The sequence below is a fragment of the Lycium barbarum genome, chromosome 1 (assembly GCF_019175385.1).
Source record: "Lycium barbarum isolate Lr01 chromosome 1, ASM1917538v2, whole genome shotgun sequence".
NCBI lineage: Eukaryota > Viridiplantae > Streptophyta > Magnoliopsida > Solanales > Solanaceae > Lycium > Lycium barbarum.
The window spans coordinates 137,205,657-137,230,561 of NC_083337.1; the positions used below are offsets into that span (position 1 = coordinate 137,205,657).

The following is a 24,905-nucleotide window of genomic DNA, read 5'->3' on the forward strand; positions in this document are numbered from 1 at the left end:
TCATAAGCTGAGGTGGGGTCCACATGTCGAGATTTTTTTTAGGACATATGACAAGTTATATGAATAATATATGCGAAGTTAAACACAACCCAAGAAGGACCCTTGAGCCAAATCAAAGTGAAATCCCTCCAAAACAATATTTTTAAGATACGTTTTCGGGTGATTTGACTTCGGGAGGTCATAACCCTATCAGAATTTGGGAATTTGGGAAAACTCCCAGAATAAAAGTTGTAGATAATTAAAATAGCTTTCCAACCATAGGTCGTGGGTCTGCATGTGACATCGGGATAAGGCGATATGAACATTTTAAGGCAGAAAGGTCGAGCTAAACAGTGAATTCGGCCCAACCCGATTCCAACTCGGGTCAGGCCCATTACCCATGATATTTAATGAAAATTTTCAGCTTTCTCCTTCATTTTTCAGACCAAAATTTCCAGAATTTTCAGAGATAGAGAGAGAGAGAGGAGAGGTAGAGAGAGAAACCAAATTTTGACCACAATCTAAGCCCCGAATCGCGAAGCTCATGAAGAGAAAAGTGTTGTACGTCGCGTTGCCTTTAATTTGAGTTAAAAATCAGCCAAGAAGGAGAGGGTGGAAGTGGTTGCTGCATACTTAAGGTAAGATTAAGGTCCATTTTTCATGGTTAACAAGTTTATTTAGAGTTTTAACGGATTAGAACGGAGAAAATAGCATTATAAACTCGTTTGTTGTTTTGTTGGGATTTATGGATTAAGGGGCTGTTTTAGGTGGATTAAATGGATGGAATTAGCTGAGTTATGATGTATAATAATTGTTGATATTGTTGTTGATGTTGTTGATAAGTTGTTGTTCTTGAATTGGGAGAATAAAGTGTATAAAGGTATTGTATACAAAGCGTATACCGGGCTGTTTTGTGCCGATATTTGGGGCTGTTTTATGTAATTTTCGTGGCTGTTTTGTGACAATATTTTGGGGCTGTTTTATGTAATTTTCGTGACTGTTTTGTGACAATATTTTGGGGCTGTTTTATGTAATTTTCGTGGCTGTTTTGTGACAATATTTTGGGGCTGTTTTATGTAATTTTCGTGGCTATTTTGTGACTATATTTTGGAGCTGTTTGGTATAATATTTGTGGCTGTTTTGCGATGATATTTTGGGGACTGTTTTATGGTCGTTATGGACTGTTTTGTGGGCTAGAATATCGGGGGATTGGCTGTAGTTGTTGCTGTTATATTATGGATATACGAAAATAATGGATATACGGAAATAAAGAAGTGTATACAAGCATTGACATCCGAATGTATATTGGGCTGTTTTGGGAGTAATTTAAGAATGAATTTAATTCTAGTTTGATATGAAATTGTTGGTATTGTTGTTGTTGGTATTTTTATTGATGTTTGGCTAAGTTAGAATTTCGAGGATTGTTAAGTTTACAGGGGAAATGCTGCCCGAATTTTGTTAAGTTTCATTCGTACTTGGATTGGTTAGTAAGTGATGTGGATAATCTAACTGTGGCCTATGTTATCTTAATTTTAGACCTGCGAGCTCGAGAAGTAGACGCTGGACATTAGATAGAGTTCAAGGTATGTGAGGCTAGTCCTTTCTTTCTATGGCATGAATCTTATAGCTTGACTCTCTTTTTATCCATGAGTTCCCTTAAGTTCCGGAAAATATGAGTCTATGTCCATAATTAGCCACACAAGGTACTGAGTAAAGTATAGAAATCCCAATACTCATGTTGTGATGATCCTATGATGTTAATGATGCTATTTATTGCTTATACTCACCTTATATGCTAATTCCTTCAAGGTGAGGCAGGATGTCAATGAATGTTCCATAATGACGTCGGAAGCCACCGACCTTACGTCACTCCGATATAGTTATGGCTTTTGATTGGGATCTTATGCATGCTTTATATATATATGTATGTATTTTCTCACACCGCGCCGCGCTATAGTCGGCTGGGCAGGCACGTAGATGTGCACACCACTATAGTGGGCAGCTTATACCCCGGATGCGGGAGGCCTGGACGCAGGCTATGATTATCACACCGCTCCTACATGGACGGGCAGCTTATACATTATCACACCGTACCTATATGGACGGGCAGCTTATATATGTATACATACATGACATGATAATGATTATGAGTAAGTCAGCATGCATTATTTCAGTTATATTTGATAGCCAGTACAAATTGCTCTTTCTTGATGCCTCCTTATTTCATTGATGCCTTCATATTTCATTGATATATTGTTATTGTTTATGCCTCTCATACTCAGTACAATATTCGTACTGACGTCCGTTTTCTTCGGACGCTGTGTTCATGCCCGCAGGTAGACAGGGAGGTGAGCTTGATCCAGATTCTTAGTAGCTGTCAGCTGATTGAGAGCACTCTATTGTTCGGAGGTGCTTATGTTTATTCTTTTGGTTCCTATATGTATTTCGCGCACGATGGAGTCTTGTTCCGTGTATATGTATAATATGTCAGTAGAGGCTCGTAGACGCGCAGTGTGGGTTAGATGGTCTCACAAGATTACTATGTTATATTTGTATATGTTATTTTGATAGCCTAAGGGGCACATGTATATAAAATCGTTTGTGTTTTCAAATGAAAAATGGTTGTCTTATGATTATGAGATTATGAATGATAAAGAAATATAAAATGGTTATGACGAGTGAGGAAACGAGCGGTGCTCGGTGGTTAGCCCCGAGTACCCGTCGTGGCCCTAGTCGGGTCGTGACATTGATGCTCTTTAAATTGATGTACAAATGAACTGAATTGAAAGCCCGAGATTTTTCAGGAAGTTGCTGAGAGTTTTTTCACAAGTTGTCTGCATGAGATACTTGCAAGCTACCTACATGAGCTACTTGCAAGTTGCTAGCTTGACAGCAAACTTACCCAGAAAACTATAGGAGTACTTAAGTGGACATCCACAATTCAATGTATTTATAATAGAAACTGATAATTTGCGCAGTTATAAGCTTTAACTTTTGACACGTGTGTTGCATGTGGATTTCATGTTAATCGGTACAAATTTCTTAAAATGATATACATAATATTAGAATAAGTGTGTGATGAGCTATACGAAATTTGATAGGGAATGGTACAAGCTCAAAAGAGTGAATGGAGAGCCTATACAATCAATAGTTATCGTTATTGTAAAATACAATTTTACTGAGAAATGTTATCGCATAAAGTTGAAAGGATATCCTTTATTTTCGAGGGAGAAAAAAGGTCTCTTTACCAATATTATTTTTCTATTAATTCGATCACTACTATAATTTGTAGTATATAATCATCGAATTGGTAAAACATTTTCTTATGTTGTTCTTGATATTTCAATAACACCTTGTTTAAATGTTAACATGCGCAAGGATGATTGTGGTTACAAATGTTTCATTTTTAAAGTTTGTGTCTTGTCTTTAAGAAATTGTAAATTTCGTTTTTTTACAGCCGCATATATATTAAAAAGTTGTTGTCGTCGAATGAAAATAATTTTTTTTGTAGAAGATGTACAACGTATGTCTTCATTTGAATGACTACAAATAGGCAGTTTATAACCTACAGCTGCTCATTATAACTTGTGATTAGGAAGTAAACGTCTTTTTCTTAATATGGTGTACACAGGTTATAAAAGAGAAACACACAAATCTTTATTGCAACTTGCAAGTAACATTTGTGTCCTGACTATCGTCTACATATGATTTTGTAATGAATTTTCTTTCCGACAATTTCCATTATTCTTAAGGGGCAGTTATTGTTTAAACAAGATATATGCAAAAGGATTAGACGCAACACGCAATATGATGGAAAACCAAACAAATATTTAAGAGATCTTCGTAGATCTTCGTATCTTTTCGATAACAGTCCGCTACTAAATAATCCGTCATCTTGTCGGAAAGATAAGCTATTTTTAATCTAATGGCAAACCAAACAAATGTCTAATAACTATTTCAGACTATATATTTCAATAGTCTTGTTCTTTTCATAAATAGTGTACAGTCAAATAGTGCTAAATTTATTGCCACCGACAGAGTAGCATAGTATGCCTTGCCCTTTATATATCCCAAGCCTAAGGTGCACATAATGCACTCATCACAAAACATGCAATTATTATGATTGAGCTGATGGATTATTTACTCACTCCAATTCTACTTTCTCTCATCTTTGTAATCACATTGAAGTATTTATATCCATCAAAAACAAAATTACCACTTCCTCCAGGTCCATTTCCATGGCCAATTTTTGGTAACCTTTTCCAAGTTGGCCGAAAACGTCCTCATGCTACACTAGCAAAGCTAGCTCAAGTTCATGGCCCTGATTTAATGTCACTAAAATTCGGAGCACGACTCGTTGTTGTTGCTTCATCACCTGCTGCTGCTGCCGAAGTTCTTAAAACACATGACCGTAACCTTTCAGGCCGGTTCGTTTCACATCCGATACGAGTCAAGGATTCGAGACTTCACAATGTGTCAACAGCATTTTTAGAAGAGTGTGATGAAAATTGGAAAAGCGTTCGAACCATATACAGGGGAGCCCTGTTTTCGACGAAAGCCCTGGAGTCTCAGGTAAGTTTAAGGGAGATGAAAGTCGCGGAAATGATGCAACATTTGGTTAACAAACAAGGCCAAGTGATTAAATTCAAGTTCGTGATTTTTGTGACCGCTTTAAACGTATTGGGTAATTTGACTCTTTCAATGGATTTGATTGACTTTGAAGGCAAAGGAATAGGTGCAGGACTGAGGGAGTACCTACGTAAATTTACGGAGGCGGGTGGAATACTGGAAATAGCAGATTTGTACCCTATATTGGGTATTTGCAGTTCCGATTTCCAGGGAACGTATAAGAAACTCATGGTTTTTTTTGATAATCTTTGTAATGTTTGGGCAGGCAATGTTCAGGACAGAAGAAAAAGAGACTGTCAACCTTCTAAGGATAATGTGGATTTTGTAGATGCTTTGATTAAAAATGGTTTCACTGATAAACATATCAATGCATTGCTTGTGGTACGTCGTATGCTTTAATTTCTATCCATACTCCCTATGCATGCTAACTCATTTTGTAGGGTTGATTTCTCAAATGGTCACCCAACTAATAGTTATCATCTCAAATAGTCACATGTCTTCTTGATTATAGTTTCCTTCAACAAAGAAATTGATTTTCTGAGATAATAATTACCGAGTATTAGTTGAGTGACCATCTGAGAAATTTACTCTCATTTTGTAGTACTGAGACATTATTTTCAATTTCTTGGATCTTTCAGGAAGTATTTGGAGCTGGAACAGAATCTACAACTGCTACAAGTGAATGGATGCTTGTTGAACTCCTTAGAGATCCACAAGCCTTAAAAAAACTCCGAGATGAAATTGCAGGAGTAGTAGGAGATAAGGACATTATAAAGGAATCTGACTTGCCGAATTTACCATACTTGGACTCTTGTTTTAAAGAGACACTAAGGTTACATCCTCCTGGTCCGTTGTTGCTCCCTCACCGCGCTGTGCAAACCTGTGAAGTCATGGGTTATAGAATTCCGAAAGACACACAATTGTTGGTCAATATGTGGGAAATTGCAAGGGATCCTAAGATTTGGGACGATCCTTCGAGCTTCAAACCTGAAAGATTTATCAATTCAAAAATGGACAACAAAGGGCGAAATTTTGAGTATATTCCGTTCGGTTCAGGAAGGAGAATATGTGCTGGAGAACCCTTGGCTTCCAGGTTTATTCCCTTAGCTGTTGCTTCTATGATCCATAAGTTTGATTGGATTCTCCCAAATGAGATGGATCCGGCTAAGATTAACATGGATGAGACTCTGGATGTCACTATGTTTAAGACGCATTCACTTTTTGTCATTCCTAAATTGAGGAAACTAGCCAAAGATCCATAAGTTTGATTGGATTCTCCCAAATGAGATGGATCCGGCTAAGATTAACATGGATGAGACTCTGGATGTCACTATGTTTAAGACGCATTCACTTTTTGTCATTCCTAAATTGAGGAAACTAGCCAAAGAGTGAGGCAAATAAGAGGTTGATATAGTAAAACATCCATGATCACTATGTATTGTGATTGTATCAGTGCTTGTTAATGTTATGTATCTATTGTTATGCATGTACTATGTATTAAGTTGTTTAAGTGTTAGTCCTCATTTGAATTATTCTCAAAACCCCTCTTGGCCAAGCTATCAGCGTAAATCATGAACTAAATAAATTTAATTTTATGTACTTTAGATGAAAAGTTTATAAAACATCCCAGGTTAAACCTAATACACTACACCCAGATATATATATATATATATATATATATATATATATATATATATATAATTATTTGTCACAGGCACTCTTCAATCTAGCTTCCTTCCTAATCTAGGCTTCAGACATCATTTTTATTAGGGGCACATCTACATGGAGCCCGGGAGTTCATCTGACCTCCCTTTGTCAGACAATTACAATGTGTATATTGGGTCAAACTTTTGTCTCTGTGTATGTATTAAATGTCGAACCCCCTTAGCACAAATCAAAACCTTAGCTTAGTGGTAAAGGGAGTTCAAATTTACGTAGAGCATGCAGGTTTGGGTCTCATTGACACCAATTTCTTTAATTTTTAAACCCCCTTGAAAAAAATCCTATCTCCGCTTCTACTTTACAAACCACCTCATGCACAACCTGTCTAGTGATATCATCCACTGTTTGTTTTTGGAATAGTCTCAAATTCATTTCCTGCCACATAGCATAAATAGTTGCAGCAATTGTCATCCTGCAGTGATCCCTGAACCAATGAAGCTCATTTTGCCAACTCATGCTTTGTCTTCTTATCGCTAGCCAATGTAATAATATCTTTGTAACAACCTGGTATATTCCAAGTGAATTTTAGAGTTACTTAATTATAGCTTACTAGTTTTAATGAATTTCATATCATAGCGATTACTAATTATATCCATATAATATGTGCGTATATTTATTGTTGAAAATATTATTTATATGATATAATATATAATATATGAGATGGTGAGTTTAAGAGTATATTAGTGGGTCAGGCCCACTACTTCACTACTGATCATATCTGTAGGTTAATGTGATGACACAGAAAGAGCATTCTTCTATTTTTAGCCTTAAAAATAAAGGGAAAAAAAAACTGAAAAGAGAACGGCATAGGGCAGTTCTCGTTGTTGCTCTAAAGAACATTGCAGTGAAGATTCTCTTGGGTTAAATACAAATATTCAGGTACGTTTATTACTACTTTTAGTATGAAAGCTAGATTGGTATTGTAGTCTTATAGAGATATGTATAATTATATTGGTGATTGCAACAAAAGAATGAAGAGAAGATCTAATGATCACCTAATGATTAGGGAGGGCAACGATCATAGCAATGATGACTAGTTGTAGTGGTAGGATTGGATATAAGACAAAATAGGTACTCAAGGTGTGAAATTACTCTACAGCAACTTCTCAAATTGTTTCAACCCCCGTCACTTTATTGTTTTATTGTTTTATTTTCTTTTGTTTTAGTTTCTTTTATTTCTTTAGTTACACGCTATGATTATTATTTGGGACTATAACATATTTGTATAACTGTTTACTAAGAGAATTGATATTCAATTTCCACTTTTTAAAAGAATTAGGGAATCAAGGTATAGAATGTTGAGATTTAATTCTAAACCTAAAATTATAGAATTAGTTTCCTTTGACTAATTTGGACTCGTTAATTATGGTATTGAATAGATTGAGGCTATTGGAGATCATTTGAAGAGATTTTGGTGTTTCACGAGAGGTCTGCGTTCCGATTATAAGGCAAGTGAGACTTAAACTCTTAGCTTACTTGCTTTTCATAAAAAAAATATGGTTTGTGTTGTATGTATGCATTTAAATCATTTAGTTCGTGTGAGTGGGCAAGCATGATCTAAATTGGATTATTTTCAAGTGTCTAAAGTAATGACCGTATGAGTCCTTTAGCGTAATTTCGCCTAATAGATAATTGCTAGATATGTAGAGTTTTGAAGTGGTATTGATTGGGTGTTTGTTCTACTTAGTCATATCTTCAGAGGGGTATACTCCGACAGGCCCTATTGGGTCAGAGGTAGATGCGGGTAAATAATGCCCACTCCGGAAGACGGGGTAAGACATGGACAAATACGTACCGTGTCCCGTGAACATAGATTCATATTCAGTGTATTTCATGTCTTTCTTGTTTATGTTTCATGATTCCAGCTTCATCTTCAGCTTCAGTGTTTGCATATATTTAATATACTTGTACTATTTAAGTGCTTTATGCATTATCAGGGATTTCAAGGACTTGCCCTAAGGGTAAGCTCAGAGTGTCGATGATCTTGCTGGGTCTTTTAGGCTCACGCTTGTTGATGTTTGTATGTGTGCAGGTGTGGTTAACGGCGACCAGGTAGACGATTCTTGATCATTCCAGCTTTCTTAAGTCCAGTTCAGTCGAGGTAGCCACCATTAGATCATGGCAGCCTCTTCTTCTTTAGTTGACTTAGTAGTATTCCGAGCTATGTCTCGTACTTTTGTATTCAGACTAGTAGTTCCATGACTTAGACATTTTATGGGGTTTATGGGCAGACTCAATATTTGTAGTTCGCTTTTGCACTTTTCTTTATATTATAAGACATGTAGTATTATTCATTTTATTCTTTAATTTTTGCATGATTAGCTTAGAGGGTTCACCTTATGGATGGAAGCTCGTCAGGTGCCCTGTTACATCCCAAGTGTCAGATTTAGGTCGTGACAAACTTGGTATCAGAGCACTAGGTTTCAATTTCCTTGGAGTCATGGAACAGTGTCTAGTAGAGCCTTACGGAACGGTACGGAGACGCCTGTACTTATCTTTGAGGGACCACATGGGCATTTTAGGAAAACTTCCTTTCTTTCATTCCTCCCTCGTGCTATAAAGCTTAAAGTATGGACAGTGATACATTTCGTGTTCTACCCTACGTGTGGCGGGAACACATTCAACTAATTCAGGTGCTAGCGACTAAGAATGTTTCTCCGGGAGTTACAAAGAAGTTCGAAAAGGTTAGAGGTAAGCCTAAAAGATGGGCTAAAATATTGAAGACGATTGGAGTTGAGTACTAGCTTATAAGGTTAGCAGAAGTATTCACGAGTTACTATACAGATCTAGAAGACTCTAAAATTTTGAGTTGGGTTTTAAAAATAGATCTCTTTATGTTTCTTGAAGTGGGAGCAGAGGAGCAACAATTGTGCCTACCACAATTAGTGGCACATATTGCAAGGCTACGAGCAAAGTGAGAACTACGGTTGATACATGTTATACTGGAGAGAATGTGGGCATAATTAAGTGAAGTACCTTAAGTGTAAACAGTAATAGACAATGGAATTTTAGCACAGTTACAAATTAAGATGACGCTCTTATGTCACATTCTTGAAAGTTGACTACTACAACTCAAGGAGGAAAATTAGTTCTATTCAGCGTATTCAGTTGTCTATGTAAGGCTATCAAGTATGTTATATATGGAGAATCGGCGTTGATAATTCAATCTTCATGACTTGCACATTGGCTGAATCAGATTAACCTACTACTACAACATATTTCAGTTTGGGTTTTGGAGAGTTCTGGACTACTTAGCAGTAGTGACTATAAGCCTTCAAGGATTTTTCACTTTGAAAGGGTGTGTTAAAAAGGAGTTTCATCTTGTTAAGTTTGTATGTTGAACACACCCAAGTTAGGTGATATAATACCTAATTAGGTTCTTTAATTTTGATTTATATTTCAGAGCACGGTCATACTTTCCCTTATAGTCATCAGTGTGCTGAGCACCAAGCTCAGCATAACAGGACACTTTTGTCATCACAGTTAGATTTGTGTTAAGCGTCAAGCTTAGTATAGTGGGGTTGTTATGCCACCACAGTTAGTTATCTCTCATGACTGGTAGAGTGTGAAGCGCGAGGTTCATTATAGCCGAAAGCACCTTAGATTATAAAGTAGGACATTGAGCATGAGACTCAGTGCACCAGGGCATGAATGCCGATTCAGTTTCAGTAAGATGTGGGGTTTAGGAATATTTTTGCATTAACAAGATAAAAGTCAAGTTATAGAGGATGTTTACTACATTTGGAGGTAGTGAAGTGACTGACATCGAACATGAATTATTTTTGCATAGTTGACTATTACGCATTATGCTTCGCTCCGCACGAGTTTAAGATAATATAGTCAGAATGCTGATACTTTATGAGGAAGAAAAAAGAAAGTGAGTCGTAAGACGAGTTGTTATAGCTTCAGCCCAAGTGGGTAAGTGTCTTATGGTAAACCATGCCTATGGGAAGAGGGTGTTAATAAATCTAGTTGGAGAAAAACCAGCGAACTCAAATGTCAAGTTGAGCATCAATCATTTGATTTCATCAGATCGAAGCTTATCCTCATGTGGAAGTGAATGCACAATTGCATTTGAGAAAGGTTATTCCTTTTATCAAAAGTTCAGTAACGATCAAGAAGTGTGTGTTCAACATGTATGATGGTTCGTTGGACGCCGGAGTGGAGTTTTAACTCTTGAGACAATCCTACAATTTGCAAGATTCCAACAGTATCTTTGAGATGTATATGATGTTTTACCTAAGAAGGTAATAGAAGTCTGACTCAATATATCGAAGCAGTTTTTCTTGACCTATTGTGGTCGCTACAAGCGTTTTGGAAAAATCTTTAACATAGATGACTTATGGTTAGTCCTTATTGGGCTTAATGAACCAAAGGTTCAAATCAGTGTTGGCGCTACTGCTACAACATGAAGTATATCATAACGATTTCTACATATACCGAGAGTACTATATGGATCAAGTACTAAGAGAACAAAATCCTACCAAAATACCATATTAAGTTGGTACGAATCAAGCTAACTATAAGATCTAGAAGAATAATGAAGAGATTGAGAAAAGTCAACCAATGGATGTACTTCATTTTATGTATTGAGCAAGAACTTGATAGTTGTTATGTAGCAGACTTGAATATCACAACACCTTTTACTTTCTTGACTTAGAAGATAGTTCAGTTTTGATGAGGAGGTGAGTTTGGACTTTAGATGTTTAAGAGTGTAATCAAAACAGGCTCGATATATGGCTTGCCTTGGGGAACAAAAAGGTAAAGGAGTAGCATAAACATCTAAATAGATAAAGAGGCATGAGGAGAAATACAACACCCAGATTTAGGAGTTGACCATGACAATTTGGTATATAGAGTTATGACATACCTATTTGTACTAAGAAGTCAAACAAATTCTATATGGATCCCTAGAGTTTACAGTAGGTCCTTAAGAAAAAGGGTCATCTCAGATATAACAACAAAGATCCATGTTGATACACGATGTTCTTGCACTATTCTTAGATACTTTCAACAAAAGTACTATATATGAGATTTATGTTTAGTAGTCGACCTATGATATATTTTTAGTATGCTCATTGGCAGCATTTTGTTATTATTCAGGTAAGACATGTTATCGATACACCGCGCAAGGCGGGTCAAGTTAGGGTCAATGCACCAAAGATGGGGTAAGACATGAGGATCATATATCCTATGTCCTGTACGTAGTTATTTATCACTAGTAGATTATATTTAGCAGTGTCGTTAGGTAAGTCGAGCAGTCTATGGACCACAAGAGGTGGGTAGCCATGAGATAACCCTCTGAAAATGGGGTAACACATGTGAATCAGATATCCCATGTATCGTAAGCATCTTATGATTGGTGAGAGGAGTAACAATTTCAGAATTAGAAGTTTTTCAGCAATAACAGAGATTTACGTGTAGCCTGTAATAGTCGAGACAACAATGAGGAAATTAATTCATGTGAAGTGCTGGATGATACGCCTTCCCTCATAGATGATATAATGGCTCTAAAAAAATAAAAAAATAAAAATTGTATCAAGGCCAATCGGGAATTTGACGTAATATCTTAAGAGCCTAGGAGAGATATTTCATAAGGTCCTATTTGATCTCTAGCAGTTGAGGATGTTAAGCAAGATAGTGGAAAGATTTATTTTGGTGCAAGCTTTATGGACCTTCAGTTTTGGCATTATGGTATGGTTACCGGTAACTTAGAGGAAATTGAGTCAGTTGAGTGACTTTTGATACACTCATTGAATCCGAGTACTTTATATCAAAACGAAATTCTTATGCACCATAGTAGTTGCACAGATGTAGTGCCGAACAGTTTGTACAATCTCATTAGTTACCTTTGAGAAACAGATCGGAGTAGTAGCTTACCGACGGGCTTTATCACTAGCTATACCAGGAGTTCATTAATTTGTCTTTCATGTTTTAACAGGTGTTTATTCATTTTTCTTTCATGTTTCCATGCTCCGAAAATACTCTCAAGACCTGATCCATACTGTTCAGGTTTTTGACTACGAGACGGTTCAGCTCGAACAGAAATTGGCCTATGAGGTGGCCCTGATAAGCTATTTTGGACAAATAGGTTCGCCAGTGAGATCTATGAATATTCCTTTCGTGATAGGGTTGTGTAGGAACTATCTGAATGAGGAAGCTACTTAGGACACGGAGCAGGTGTTACACCTCACATTTTTGTACATTGAGTTTCGCGGAGTACTAGTTGTCCTAGTTTTGGGAAGCAGGTCTAATTTTTTTGAGGTCATGAGGATAGACATGTCCATATTGGCAATATAAGAGAGTAAAATCATGTTTAGTAAGCTTCGGGAAGGTCTAAGACTTGTCGGATCATCGGAGTTAAGTTTCAGCGAAAGTTCGACAAAGTGTCACATTATGGCGCAATATGTGGCTCTCAGAGCACACTCTACGAAACGCAGACCATGTTTGAGAGATGCAAAAGGTGCAGCATAGTGTGACAGAAAGTTTTGATGATTTTGCAAGGTCTGTGACATGACATGCGGCTCTTAGAGCACACTCTGCGACGCCGCAAACCTCGCACATAAGATGTTCGACAAAATGTCTACATGAGTTCTCTTATAATTATTAACACATCTTTGATATTGATACTTCGTTTATTGCAGATAATCATTCGTAGAGCGTACGAGGACTTGTGGGATCCGTATAACTAAGGAGACAAGGTATGATAAGGCTAACCTTTTCTTTCTTCAGGCATGATCCCTTTGTGGTGAACCTATACATGATATCCATCAATTCCCTATTCCTAAAAAATGCTAGAAGCTCATGATTCTCAAGGTTCTTATGATATTGCTGATAAATATTCTCCATGATGAGTGTGATTCCATTTCTAAAGATACTAAAGCTTATAGTTCTTGATGTTCTCATGATATTAGTGAGCTTGTTCCATGATTATTGATTTTACTCATTGTTGTTGAGCTCATCCTATGGTAGTTGTTCTTTCAAGGTGAGATATAGCGGTGATGATGATTCCATAATGATACAACGGAGGCTTACCGACCTTACGTTACTCTGATTGAGTTGTAACGTTTTATTTGGGATCTCATGCATGCTTTATATATATGTAGCTATTTTCTCACACCGCGCCGCACTATAGTCGACTGGGTATGGCATGTAGATGTACACACCACTGCAGTGGGTAAGTTATGATGTTACCCCGGACGCGGGATGCCCTGAACATGGGATGATATGATCTATGGATCGGGTTGCACGTTCCGCAATACCAATACTTATATTATATATATATGTATGAAAATGTTTTTTTTAAGGCTAAGCATGCATGATATCCGCCTTAAGAGGCCATCAGATTTACAGGTTATTTCTCCTATCTCATCTTTCTTCCATACTTTCATTATGTCGTTATTCATGCCTTACATACTCAGTAAATTATTCGTATTGACATCCTTTTTGTTGTAGACGCTGTGTTCATGCCCTCAGGTGGACAGGGAGACAGAACAGACCCCTAGGCTGCTTCATCAGCGTTTGTACAGGAGCACTCCATTTGTTTTGGAGCTATAATTCAGCTGGTATTATTTGTGTATATATGGGAATGGCAGGGTCCTGTCCCATCCTTCTGATTCTATGCACTCCATGTAGAGGCTGGTAGACAGATGCATATATTTAGATGTTCTGTAATCTCATCGTTTCATATATTTTTGTATATCATTTTTGTCAGCCTTTTCGGTTTGCGCCTATTGGCTTAGATGATGATGATCATATAGATGTGCATTTAACTTGTGGACTCATGCCCTTAAAGATTATGACATTCATGAATTATCTTTCGTGGTCCATCTAGATATGACTATGAGAAGCATGTTAAGATGTGCTCGGTAGGTTAGCTCCGGGTACCCTTCATGGCCCTCCGGTTGAGTCGTAACAAAAGTGGTATCAAAGTAGTTCGTCCTAGGGTGTGTGTTATACCCCATTTTAACCGAGTTAAAGTAGAAGCGGAGTACAACATATTGGTGATTCCTAAATTGCTTTATTTTATGGAGTCGCCACCTAATTGATTTTAAGGTGAATTAGGGCACCTACTTGTTAACTAAGGCAAAGTTAAAACTAAACCTCTGTTAATAGTCTGCTTAACCAATGTGATTCTGAGTAAGGGTTCTATATTATCCTAAAGGGAAGGGGTTAGGCATCCTTTAGAATCCGTTAACTACGATTATCCGGCCAAACTTAGGTTAATTAATTAATGCTAAAGATTTAAGAAAAATAGCTTTGACAAAAAAAAAGATCAACTTATAACTAACGAAATTCAAAAATATTATTATATGAATGATGCACCCTATATGGTGAAAATAAGTACTAAATGTTCAGAGCGGTAATTCTAAATGATAAAATCTACCCATTCTAATCCTACGTGAATCATAAGTGACACACATTCTTTCAAACCATAGACAAATCCAACATACAGATAAATTAGCAATCACAAAAAAAAAAAAAACAAAGGGCGAAATAAAATGAATGATGAGGAAAGAGGAAAAGAGAAAAACGATAAGGATGTCATAGACAACCTCAAGCGATTAGAGATTTCACTTGTTTCTCGCCGAGTGTTGTCATTAAAGAGTATGGGACGCATCGAATCCATGCATGGGTATAGCAATAGCGTCGAGTCTCATTTCGAGACTACATTGTGAGAGAGTCCTGAATTAAGACTCCATTTGCTCCAACGTGTACATGTAAAGAAGGGGAAATAAAGATTAGTGACCAACGATCCAAGTTTCCGGGATTTTAAAAGCAACCAAACACAACTTGACATATTAACATTCATAAAAGTAAAAATAAAAAGAGGAAACTAACAAACATTCATTACTGTGACCAAAACAGATTTATAGCTCGCTATATTCTTGTTCATTAATTGGTTCAACTGACTTTAAAACCTATTGCTACACAAGTTCATAAAAGAGAAAGAGAAAGAAAAAACTGATTTTGACACATACTCCATACAAATGAAAGTGACGAAATAGACAGGAAAGTGAATGTAGGGCGCATAACACTTTGTGCTTGATCATTCAAGTTTAGGATAGCATTTAGCTGAGGTTTGCACTCCTAACTAAGGATCGAAAATTAAACAAACTGAATTTTAGGAATTGGAGGTAACTAAAAAATGAATCTGCATGATATGCCAGCCATTCAGCAGTCTCGAACTAAAACTACTCACACAAAATAGGAGAAACAAGACAACATCCATATTACCTAAAAGGGGGGCAGGAGATAGACAAACATATTTGAGTACTCTTGAACCTTTGAACTAAAAAAACATCATTTCCCTATTTCAAACAAGGACTTTTCGACTCATATTTTGTCAAATAGCCTTAAAGGAGATAAGCTATTTAAAGCATTTATAGTCTTATATTGATTTGAAGAGGAAGATAGGCTCGAAGAATGAAAGAAGGAAGCATTGTTCAAATCAAGGAAATATATTAGTTTGTAAAAATCCAGATGGCTAAATCCTAAATGAAAGGTAAACTTCATTACAATTATGAAGTCAGAAAACACATATTCTACAAATAAGGTTCAAATAGTCAAAGCTCAACCCAACGATGAATGTGTGGGAATATCACTAACACTTAGTCCATGAAGAAAATATTCATTTAAACTAGTTAAGCTAACATGGCCAAATTTTATACTCGTAAACTAAAGCTTTAAGCAACTGAATCCCAGGAACTTAAGTAAAGAAAATTGAGATGTAAACACGACCCAACGACTCAGAACTAAGCTAACAGATCCACAATCACAGAACTATACAAAACATGAAGAAAAGGGAAAAGCGCTAGAATTGAAATAGGGAAGACCATTACTTATCCAACTTCAACAACACAAAAACAAGCTAAGCTAATTTTATGAGAAATCAAAAAGGCACAGCACTTAAAAAAATGAAAATAAACTCTGACGAGGAACAAAATTATACTAAGGGATCACAAACCAGCAATCTAAACATACCAGATTAGAACCAACTAAACTAGACTAATCTGACTACATAAATTTACATAGAACAGAACTAAAGCGAAAGAGGAAGGAGGATTACCGACCTTTCTTGGGTGCAGCGAACTAGATGCGGGATCTCCGATATACCCTCGAACACTTCAAACTCCGATCTCGAATTTACTCGAACTCGAAACAGTTACAAGAAACGAAATAGAACCAGAATAACTTTCTATTTCGAATGAATATCAAAGAAATATTAAAACAGATGAAAACTTAGTAGTTTTCCAGGGGATTTGAAACGGCTGGAAGGACTTGATTTTTTAGGGTATTTCGGTGATTCAAGAACTTCCTTTTTAGGGAGATTTTTTGCGATTCGAAAGCTTTGATTCTTAGGGGTTTTCTCTGATTCCAAAAAACCTCCCCCAAACGATTCAACCCGCCACCCTTTTATAGGGTTTTGTTTTGTGTTGAAGAAAGAGAGAAGGAGGAGTGGGAGAGAGAGAAGAGCGGGGGACAAAGGGAAGTGGGGGACAGCGGCTAGGGTTTTTTCGCAGGAAAGGAGGAAGGGAGAAAGGAAGAGAAGAGGGGGAGGGGTGTGCGCGGCGGAGAGGAAACGAAAGGAACCCTAGTGGTTCCTTTTTGTTCAAATGGAATTGGGTCGGGTCAACTGATTTAATGGACTGGGTCAATTTTAAATGTGGGCTGGGGTGAATTAAAATGGGTAGTGGGCTATGAAAATTGTTTTGGGTTAATTCGAAAATATTGGGGGTGAATTGGGCTGGTATTTGGACTAACAATTTGGCTGATGAAAGAACCAATTTGGGTTTCTAATTTCAAATAAAAGATTCATTTTAATTAAATATATACTAAGTGTGCTAAAATATAAAATATGTAATTATTAGTGCTCAGGTAATAAAATTATACGACGTTGTAATAGCTGTGCAATAATGTTTTGAAAACAAATAAACGCTATCATTTAATTGTGCGAAGATAAATGCGATGCATGTGCGTAAGACAGTAAGAAATGCTGAAATGATAATTATGATAATACTAGTAATAATAAAAAATAGTAATAAAATAATAATAATAATAATAATGGTAGTAAGGACGGTAGTAAAAGATAATGACAGGATAATGAAATGCCGGTATTAATAAAAACTAATTATAGTAAAAAATGCAAATAATTATTTTTAAAAGTTGTCAAAATATTAGAAGTGAAAAATAGGTATTTTGGAGAAAAGGTGGGACAAAATTGGGTGTCAACAGTGTGTCTACGAGCTGTGTCCGGTAGAGTCTTGTTTATGGGTGTGAAGCGTGCCACACTTATAAACAGGACGCTGCGGGGCATTTTTATTTCTCATCTTAGATCGTGTGATAAAGCCATGTTATAAGGGTTCCCTTTTTCCTAACCGTGTATTATGATCTCAGCGATGCCTATGAAGAGAAAAGGTACAGTAGCCCAAAAGGGCAAGTCAACGGCAGGTAGGAGGACTGAACGGATACCACCTATAGATATGGAGGATGGCGAGTCTCAGCATGAGGTTTTATCTCAGTTCTCTCTCACTCCGCATGCTCCGAAGGAGCATAGAAGAGACTCAACTCCAGCTCCAGCACCCCCAATTCCTCTACCGGATGCCTCAGCCAAGGAAATGAGAGAGGCCATTCAGTTGTTGACCTAGTTAGTAGCTGCTCAGGCCCAGTGGTAGGGTGCGGGTCATGGAGATAGAGCTGTCAGCGCTAGAGTTCGTGGTTTCATCAACCTAGACCCTCCAGAATTCTTTGGGTCAAAACCAGACAAGGACCCGCAGAACTTTGTAGATGAGATGTTGAGAACATTACGGGTAATGCACACTTCAGATGTTGAGTCGGTAGAGTTGGCCTCTGATAGATTGCGAGATGTGGCTGTTCATTGGTATGGTACATTAGTGTCTTCTAGAGCGGTAAATGCACCTCCACTGGTGTGGCAAGAGTTTGCAAATGCTTTCCTTCGACATTACTTGCCGCCAGAGGTTCGATGGGCCAGAACTGATAGGTTCTTGAACCTCAGACAGGGGAACATGAGTGCTCGAGAGTATATCCTTCGTTTTAATTCTTTGGCCAGATATACTCTAGCTATGGTAGCTGATATGGGAAATCGTGTCTACCGATTTGTGAGTGGCGTGGGGCCACATTTTATTGATAATTATTTGACAGCCTTACTTCATGAAGGTATGAATATTTCTCGCATTCAGGCCCACGCCCAAAATTTGGAGGAGAGACAGCAGCAGCGAAGGAGTGAGTGTGAGTATGATAAGGGATATAGTAAGAGAGACAAACCTCAAGTGCTATTAGTGAGCTCGGAGGGGGTCAGAGGCAACTGTATTCTAGGCATTCGGGCCATTCAGTAGGTAGAGTACCTCCGCAGTTTGCAGGCAAGAGACTTGATCGACCTATTTATTCCAGACCGGGTAAGAGTCCCAGAGCCTTGGGTTCTTAGTCTAAGGGTGATTCAGGCCAGATGAGGCCACCTTTACCACGATGTACTTAGTGTGGTAAGATACATTCGAGGCGGTGTCACTTGGGTTCTGATGCTTTTTATGCCTGTGGCCAGATAGGCCATGTGATGCGCGACTGTCCATCGAGAGGTGGTAGAGGTATGGTTCAGCCCGTAGGATCATCAGCTGGTTCTTCATCATCGGTACGCCCTCTGGGGAAAAGTGTACAAACACCAGCAGGCCGTGGTAGAGGTAGAGGGGGAACATCAAGTTCGAGCGGTCCTCAGAACCGCATCTATGCACTGGCTGGGTGACAGGATCTTGAGTCTTCCCCCGATGTTATCACAGGTATATTATCATTATTTTCTCACGAATTATATACATTGATTGATCCAGGTTCTACATTATCGTATGTTACTCATTATATTTCCGGTCGGTTTGGGGTAAAACCTGAGTCAATTAAACCTTTTGAGGTGTTTACCCCCGTTGGTGACCCAGTAATAGCTAGTCGGGTATATAGAAATTGTGTGGTTATAGTCTGTGACCGTCATACTATGGCGGATTTGGTTGAATTAAATATGATAGATTTTGATGTTATTATGGGTATGGATTGGTTGGATTCATTTTATACCAATGTTGATTGTAGGACAAAAATGGTTCGTTTCCAGTTTACAGAGAACCAGTTTTAGAATGGAAGGGTAACACAGCATCTCTGAGAGGTAGGGTTATTTCCTATCTCAAGGCAAGGAAGATGATTGCTAAGTGGTGTATTTATCATCTAGTCTGGATTCAGGATATGGAAGCAAAGCCACTAACTCTTCAATCTAGTCCAGTAGTGAATGAGTTTCCAGATGTGTTTCCGGACGAGTTTTCAGGTCTTCCACTAGAACGGGAGATTGAATTTGTCATTAATGTGTTACCGGATACTAAGCCAATATCTATTCCTCCTTATGAAATGACATCTGCAGAATTGAGGGTGTTAAAAGAGCAATTAAAAGATTTGTGAGAAAAAGGCTTTATCAGGCCTAGTTCGTCGTCGTGGGTAGCACCTTTGTTGTTTGTAAGAAAGAAGGATGGCTCGTTGCGGATGTGTATTGACTATAGGCAGTTGAGTAAGGTGACGATAAAGAACAAGTATCTACTTCCAAGGATTGATGATTTATTTGATCAGTTGCAGGGGGCGAAATGGTTCTAAAAGATAGATTTAAGATCAGGGTACCACCAGGTGAGATTTAGAGAGAAGGACATTCCGAAGAAGACCTTCAGAACCAAATATAGTCATTTTGAGTTCCGGGTAATGTCGTTTGGGTTGACTAATGCACCGGCGGTATTCATGGATTTAATGAATAGTGTATTCAAGCCGTTCCTAGATTCGTTTGTAATTGTATTTATCGATGATATCCTAGTATATTCCCAATTTGAGGCAGAGCATGCAGATCATTTACGTGTTGTCCTTAGGGTTTTTCAGGCTCAGAAGTTATATGCAAAGTTCTCAAAATGTGAGTTCTGGTTGAATTCCTTAACTTTTCTGGGGCATATTATTTCAGGTGATAGTATTGGGGTGGATAACCAGAAGAGCAAAGCAGTGAAGACTTGGCTGAGACCTACAACACTTACTAAAGTTCGTGGTTTTCTGGGCTTGGCAGGTTATTACGAAAGATTTATAGAAGGTTTTTTCTTTTATTTTTGCACCGCAGACAAAGCTGACTTAGAAATTAGCTAAATTTCAATGGACGGATGCTTGTGAGCGCAGTTTTCAGGAGTTAAAGAATAGATTGACTTCGGCCTCGGTTCTGACACTTTTAGAAGGATCGGAAGGCTATGTTATTTATTACGATGCCTCAGGCGTTAGGATAGGTTATGTGTTGATGCAACACGGTAAAGTTATGGCATATGTTTGAAGGCAGTTAAGGAAACACGAGCAGAATTATCCAACCCATAATCTAGAGTTGGCTGCGGTGATTCATGCATTGAAGATGTGGAGGCATTATTTGTATGGAATTCATGTTGATATCTATACAGACCATAAGAGTCTCTAGTACATTTTCAAGCAGAAAGAGTTGAATTTGCGGCAAAGGCGATGGTTGGAACTACTCAAAGATGATGCTGTTAGTATCTTGTATCATCCTGGGAAGGCGAACGTAGTAACCGATGCCCTTAACCGCAGATCCATGGGCATCTTATGTGGTGTCCAACCAGAGAAAAGGGAGTTAGTTCATGAGCTTCAATAGTTAGCTAGCCTAAGAGTTTGATTATTGGGCTCGGGCAATGCGGGAGTTACTATTCAGGATTCAGCTGTCTTGTCTTTAGTAGTTGAGGTGAAAGAGCGCCAGTATGAGGATCACATGTTAGTTCATTATCGAGATACATTCCCTCAAAAGAAAAATTCACCATTTGAGACTTCTGCAGATGGAGTTCTCAAGTACCGAGGCAGACTATGTGTTCCCGATGTTGGAGGGTTACATCACCAGATTCTGGAAGAAGCCCATAGTTCCCGTTATTCTATTCATTCAGGAGCGACAAAGACGTATCATGATGTGAAGTCAATTTACTGGTGGGATGGAATGAAGAAAGACATAGCAGAGTTTGTAGCTCAATGTCCTAACTGTCAGCAGGTAAAGATTGAACATCAGAAGCCCAGTGGATTATTGCAAGCTATTTAAATTCCAACTTGGAAATGAGAAGTAATTAATATGAATTTCATTACAGGATTGCCTCGTTCTCAGCGTAACTATGATTTCATGTGGGTAATTGTGGATAGACTTACTAAATCAGCTCATTTTCTACTTGTCAGAACTACATACTTAGCTGAACATTATGAAAAGCTTTATATCAAGGAGATAGTACGTTTGTGTGGTGTTCCAGTATCCATTATTTCCGATAGAGGTGCGCAGTTTACAACTAATTTCTGGAAATCTTTCCAAAATTGCTATAAAGTTGTGCATAATCTTCAACTAATTTCATCCCCAGACTGATGGGCAGGCTGAGCGTACTATTCAGACTCTCGAAGATATGCTACGGGCATATGTGTTAGACTTTGGAGGTAGTTGGGATGATCGTTTGATGCTAATTGAGTTTGCATATAATAATAGTTATCATTCCAGTATTTAGATGGCCCCATACGAGGATTTATATGGGCAAAAGTGTAGATCACCAATTGGATGGTTCGAAGTGGGAGAGACTAAGTCAGTAGGGCCATATTTGATCCAGCAAGCAGTGGAGAAGGTCAAGCTTATTCAGGATTGATTATTGGCAGCACAGAGTCATCAAAAGTCTTATGTAGGTAATCGCCGACGAGACTTAAAATTCCAAGTGGATGAATGGGTATTCTTGAAGGTTTCACCTATGAAAAGCGTTAGGAGATTTGGCAAAAAAGGTAAGCTTAGTCCTCGGTACATTGGACCTTACAGGACCGTACGCAATGTAGGCCAGGTGGCCTATGAGTCTGATCTACTTCAGACTTGGAGTTAGTCCACCCAATTTTCCATCTGTTAATGCTTCGCAAGTGCATTGGAGATCCTTCCAGAGTTGTACCCCTAGTTGACGTTCAAGTCACCGAGCAATTATCTTATGAAGACGTTTCTATTGCGATCCTAAATAAAAATGTTCAGAGATTGAGGACTAAGGAAGTAGCTTCAGTGAAGGTCCTTTGGAGGAAAAGGAATAAGGAAGAAATGACTTGGGACGCTGAAGAAGATATGAGGTCCAGATATCCACACTTGTTAGAGGAGGTTCAGACAAAGACATCATTGTCTTCAGGTGCGTAATGTTTTCTTTTTATGATTTCTTGGTCGTATGGGACCATTATTGTTATTGTTGTTATGGCCTTGTGAGGCATTGTATATTTGGGGTTGTTGTGGCAGGATAGTAGAGATATAGTTACAGCGGAAAATCTGCCAAAATTTTTATAAGAGCCTTAAGAGTTTAACATTTGAGGATGTCATCCTTATGAGTGAAGGTAAGATTATCACTCCATCTTCATGTTTATGGTATTATTTGGCCTTTGCACAACTTATGCTAAGGAGAACATGTGAAAGTAAAGTTTAAATTGTGCTAGAACTTGTTCTTAGCTATGTTTGAGTCATGAATTGTTCTAGACTTGATATGGTTGTGATGTTGTTGGGCTGGTTATGCAAATAAAGTTGTAATATGAAGTTGTTGGGTAAGTTAAGTGAGTTATGATGATGGAAAGGAGCAAGTGAAGAGTTTGTGGTGCCAAATTTTGTATAGGATCAAGTAAAACAAGTTAAATGAATCTTATGCACATAAGATGTTCGACAAAATGTCTAAATGAGTTCTCTTATAAGTTATGAACACATCATTGATAGGGATACTTCATTTATTGTAGATAATTATTCGTAGAGAGTACGAGGACTCGTGGGATCCGTATAACTAAAAAGACAAGATATGTTATGGCTAACCCTTTCTTTCTTAAAGCATGATCCCTTTGTGGTTAACCTACACATGATATCCATCAAGCCCCTATTCCTAAAGAATGCTAAAAGCTTGTGATTCTCAAGGTTCTTAAGATATTATTGATAAATATTCTCCATGATGATGGTGATTCCATTTCTAAAGATACCTAAGCTTATAATTCTTGATTTTCTCGTGATATTAGTGAGCTTGTTCCTTGATTATTGATTTTACTCATTGTTGTTGATCTCATCTTATGGTAGTTGTTCTTTCAAGGTGAGATATACCGGTGATGATGATTCCATAATGATACATCGGAGGCTTACCGACCTTACGTTACTCTGATTGAGTTGTAATGTTTTATTTGGGCTCTCATGCATGCTTTATATATATGTAGCTATTTTCTCACACCGCGCCACGCTATAGTCGGTCGGGTACGACATATAGATGTACACACCACTGCAGTGGGTACGTTATGATGTTACCTCGGACACGAGATGCTCCGGACACAGGATGATTTGATATATGGATTGGGTTGCACGTTCCGCAATACTAACACTTATATTATATATGTATGTATGAAAATATTTTTTTACGGCTACGGATGCATGATATCTACCTTAAGAGGCCATCATATGTATAGGTTATTTCTCTTATCTCATGTTTCTTCCATACGTTCATTATGTTGTTATTTATGCTTTATATACTTAGTACATTATTCGTATTGACGTCCTTTTTGTTATGGACGCTGTTTTCATGCCCGCAGGTGGATAGAGAGACAGACCAGACCCTTAGGCTGCTTCATCAGCATTTGTACGGGAGCACTCCATTCGTTCTGGAGCTACAGTTCAGCTGGTACTATTCTTTTGTGTATATATGAGCATGACAGGGTCCTGTCCCATCCTTCAGATTCTATGCACTCCATGTAGAGGCTCATAGACAGATGTATATATTTAGATTTTCTATAATCTCATCGTTTCATATATTTTGTATATCATTTTTGCCAGCCTTGTCGGTTTGCGCCTATGGGCTTAGATGATGATGAACATATAGATGTGCATTTAACTTGTGGACTCATGCCCTTACAGATTATGACATTCATGAATTATCTTTCGTGGTCCATATAGATATGACTATGAGAAGCATGTTAAGAGGTGCTTTGTAGGTTAGCTCCGGGTACCCGTCATGGCCCTCGGGTTGAATCGTGACAAAAGTGGTATCAGAGCAGTTCGTCCTAGGGTGTGTCTACGAGCAGTGTCCAGTAGAGTCTTGTTTATGGGTGTGAAGCGCGCTACACTTATAAACAAGAGGCTGCGTGGTATTTAGGAATGATTGACCTTTCTTTCTCATCTTAGATCGTACGATAGAGCCATGTTATAAGGGTTTCCTTTTTTCTAACCATGTATTATGATTTTAGCAATGTCTATGAAGAGAAAAGCTACAGCGGCCCAGAAGGGCAAGTTAGCGGCAGGTAGGAGGACTGAACAGGCACCGCCTACAGATATGAAAGATGGCAAGTCACAGATGAGGTTCCATCTAAGTCCTCTCACACTCCACCTGCTCCAAAGTAGCATAGAGGAGCCTCAGCTCTAGCTCCAGCACTCCTAATTCTTCCACCGGATGCCTCAGCCCAGGAAATGAGAAAGGCCATTAATTTGTTGACCTAGTTAGTAGCCGCTCAGGCACAGCGGTAGGGTACGTGTCATGGAGATAGAGCTG

General features: G+C 38.1%; 1 protein-coding gene and 1 long non-coding RNA gene across 2 annotated transcripts; both read left to right on the forward strand.

Moving 5' to 3' along the window:
- Positions 1-434: 434 nt before the first annotated feature.
- LOC132606530 (uncharacterized) lies at positions 435-2,609 on the forward strand. The gene is made up of 3 exons (XR_009569963.1): positions 435-617; positions 1,516-1,562; positions 2,316-2,609. It is a non-coding gene; the product is annotated as an uncharacterized LOC132606530 (long non-coding RNA).
- Positions 2,610-4,062: 1,453 nt separating this feature from the next.
- On the forward strand, positions 4,063-6,109 carry LOC132639181 (probable (S)-N-methylcoclaurine 3'-hydroxylase isozyme 2). Its single transcript, XM_060355659.1, has 2 exons — positions 4,063-4,989; positions 5,247-6,109. Exons 1-2 carry the CDS (start codon positions 4,099-4,101, stop codon positions 5,868-5,870), a joined length of 1,515 nt encoding a protein of 504 aa, XP_060211642.1. The 5' UTR covers positions 4,063-4,098; the 3' UTR covers positions 5,871-6,109.
- Positions 6,110-24,905: the final 18,796 nt, after the last annotated feature.

What these genes read in the sequence shown, in the direction of transcription:
- LOC132639181 (XM_060355659.1), top strand. Translation starts at nt 4,099, where the DNA reads ATGATTGAGCTGATGGATTATTTACTCACTCCAATTCTACTTTCTCTC. An exon ending in ATATCAATGCATTGCTTGTG is followed by an intron (nt 4,990 to 5,246) that starts GTACGTCGTATG and finishes TGGATCTTTCAG; the next exon opens with GAAGTATTTGGAGCTGGAAC.